General features: G+C 41.1%; 1 protein-coding gene across 1 annotated transcript in view; it reads left to right on the top strand.

Moving 5' to 3' along the window:
* cacna1ba (calcium channel, voltage-dependent, N type, alpha 1B subunit, a) overlaps window positions 1-1,651 on the top strand; it is a 305,842-nt gene that overhangs the window by 108,723 nt on the left and 195,468 nt on the right. The window contains exons 13-15 of the mRNA XM_013915926.1: window positions 250-362; window positions 528-640; window positions 720-851. Of these exons, the coding sequence (XP_013771380.1) occupies window positions 250-362; window positions 528-640; window positions 720-851 (358 nt within the window). The remainder of the gene's footprint in view (window positions 1-249; window positions 363-527; window positions 641-719; window positions 852-1,651) is intronic.

The following is a 1,651-nucleotide window of genomic DNA, read 5'->3' as shown; positions in this document are numbered from 1 at the left end:
CCAGCTTTATTATGATCCTGGTGAGATCATCTTTCTTGCATACAAAATTGCCGTTGCCTGTATCTGCTTTTTTTTTTTTTTTTTTTTTTTTACTAGTACTCTAATTCCTGTAGTTCTGTGCTGCAGCAACACGTGTAAACACACATGACTCAAACAGCGTTTTGTAATACACAAATAGTCTCTTTCTGTGTCTTATTCACTGTTGGCATAGCTGCTATAGAATCAGCTATATCTATTTCTTCTGGACAGACCTTGCGGAGTTTGTATTTTTGGGCCTGTTCCTGGTGGAGATGTCCATGAAAATGTATGGTCTTGGACCCCAGAACTACTTTCACTCCTCTTTCAACTGTTTTGACTTCGGGGTGAGTTGCCCACTTCAGTTGACTGTTTCGTCAATTTGTTGTGCATTTTGAGAACATTTATAGGGAAACTAGCATGATTCAGAACTAGTTCTATAGAAAAGAAATGTAGCAAATTATTGAAGAAAGAAATTCAGACGGTTTTGATTTATCAAACTGTGTTCACAGGTGATCATTGGCAGTATTTTTGAGGTGGTCTGGGCAGCCATGAAGCCCGGGGCTTCATTTGGAATCAGTGTCCTGCGAGCACTGAGGCTGCTCCGGATCTTCAAAGTCACCAAGTGAGTAAATGGAAATGTTTGTCTGTGTTCTGTAAAACCGGATTACACAATGGATTCATACTGGTGTGTCTTTGTGTAGGTACTGGAACTCATTAAGGAACCTTGTGGTATCCCTACTCAACTCCATGAAGTCCATTATTAGCCTGCTGTTTCTGCTCTTCCTCTTCATCGTGGTCTTTGCTCTGCTGGGTATGCAGCTCTTTGGTGGCCAGTGAGTAGATTTTTTCTGCTGATTTATTATTTATTTATTGTGATGCAGCTAATGACAAGACTCCTGGCAGGATTTACTAAGCAGGAAAAATTAGCTGGAGCAGCATTTCGGTAAGGCAATGATGGAGCACATTACTGTACAAAATCCAGTAATTAGACCAGCGGTTCCCAAACATTTTTTGCTAGGCAGGGGGGCCTAGCAAAAAAAGTTTGCGAACATTTTTCCTGTAAAACAAAGGGGGTTGTTTTACAAGAAAAATGTTCGCGACCCCCCCCCCCCCCCCCCCCCCCCCTTGTTGCACGTACATGCAAACATGCACAAACACATCCTCCAACCACACACACACACCCATATTTTGCTCCATTGCGGTTTCTTTCACACCTCAAACATTTAGTAAACAATTCAACAAATACAAGTAATCTGCAACAAATGACAGGTAGTAATAAAATAAACTACTAACTCTTTTAGGCTACTTCCACACCAACACGGATATTTTTGAAAACGCAGCTGTTTCGTCCACACGTAAACGGCGTTTCCTATCACCAAAAACTGAGATTTTTTAAAACTCATTTTTTTCCGTTTACGTGTGGGTGAGGAATACAGAGTTCATCACGCAACGTCAAAGGTATGTGCCTTTTTTCACATCACGCTGTGCGCCACGTTTACATGAGATGAATTGCAGAATGGGAGATAGAGACAAAATACTGTTACTGTTAATCTTACTGTCTTCAGGTTTTACACGCTTACATATACACACGCAGTTACTGTCCCTCCATTTAGAAAGTAGTGATGGGATTTCC

Source organism: Pundamilia nyererei, unplaced genomic scaffold (genome assembly GCF_000239375.1).
Source record: "Pundamilia nyererei isolate P.nyererei 1_Seehausen unplaced genomic scaffold, PunNye1.0 scaffold00399, whole genome shotgun sequence".
Lineage (NCBI taxonomy): Eukaryota > Metazoa > Chordata > Actinopteri > Cichliformes > Cichlidae > Pundamilia > Pundamilia nyererei.
Note: the sequence above shows the minus strand (reverse complement) of the source record. Positions and strands in the feature narration are given on the sequence as shown.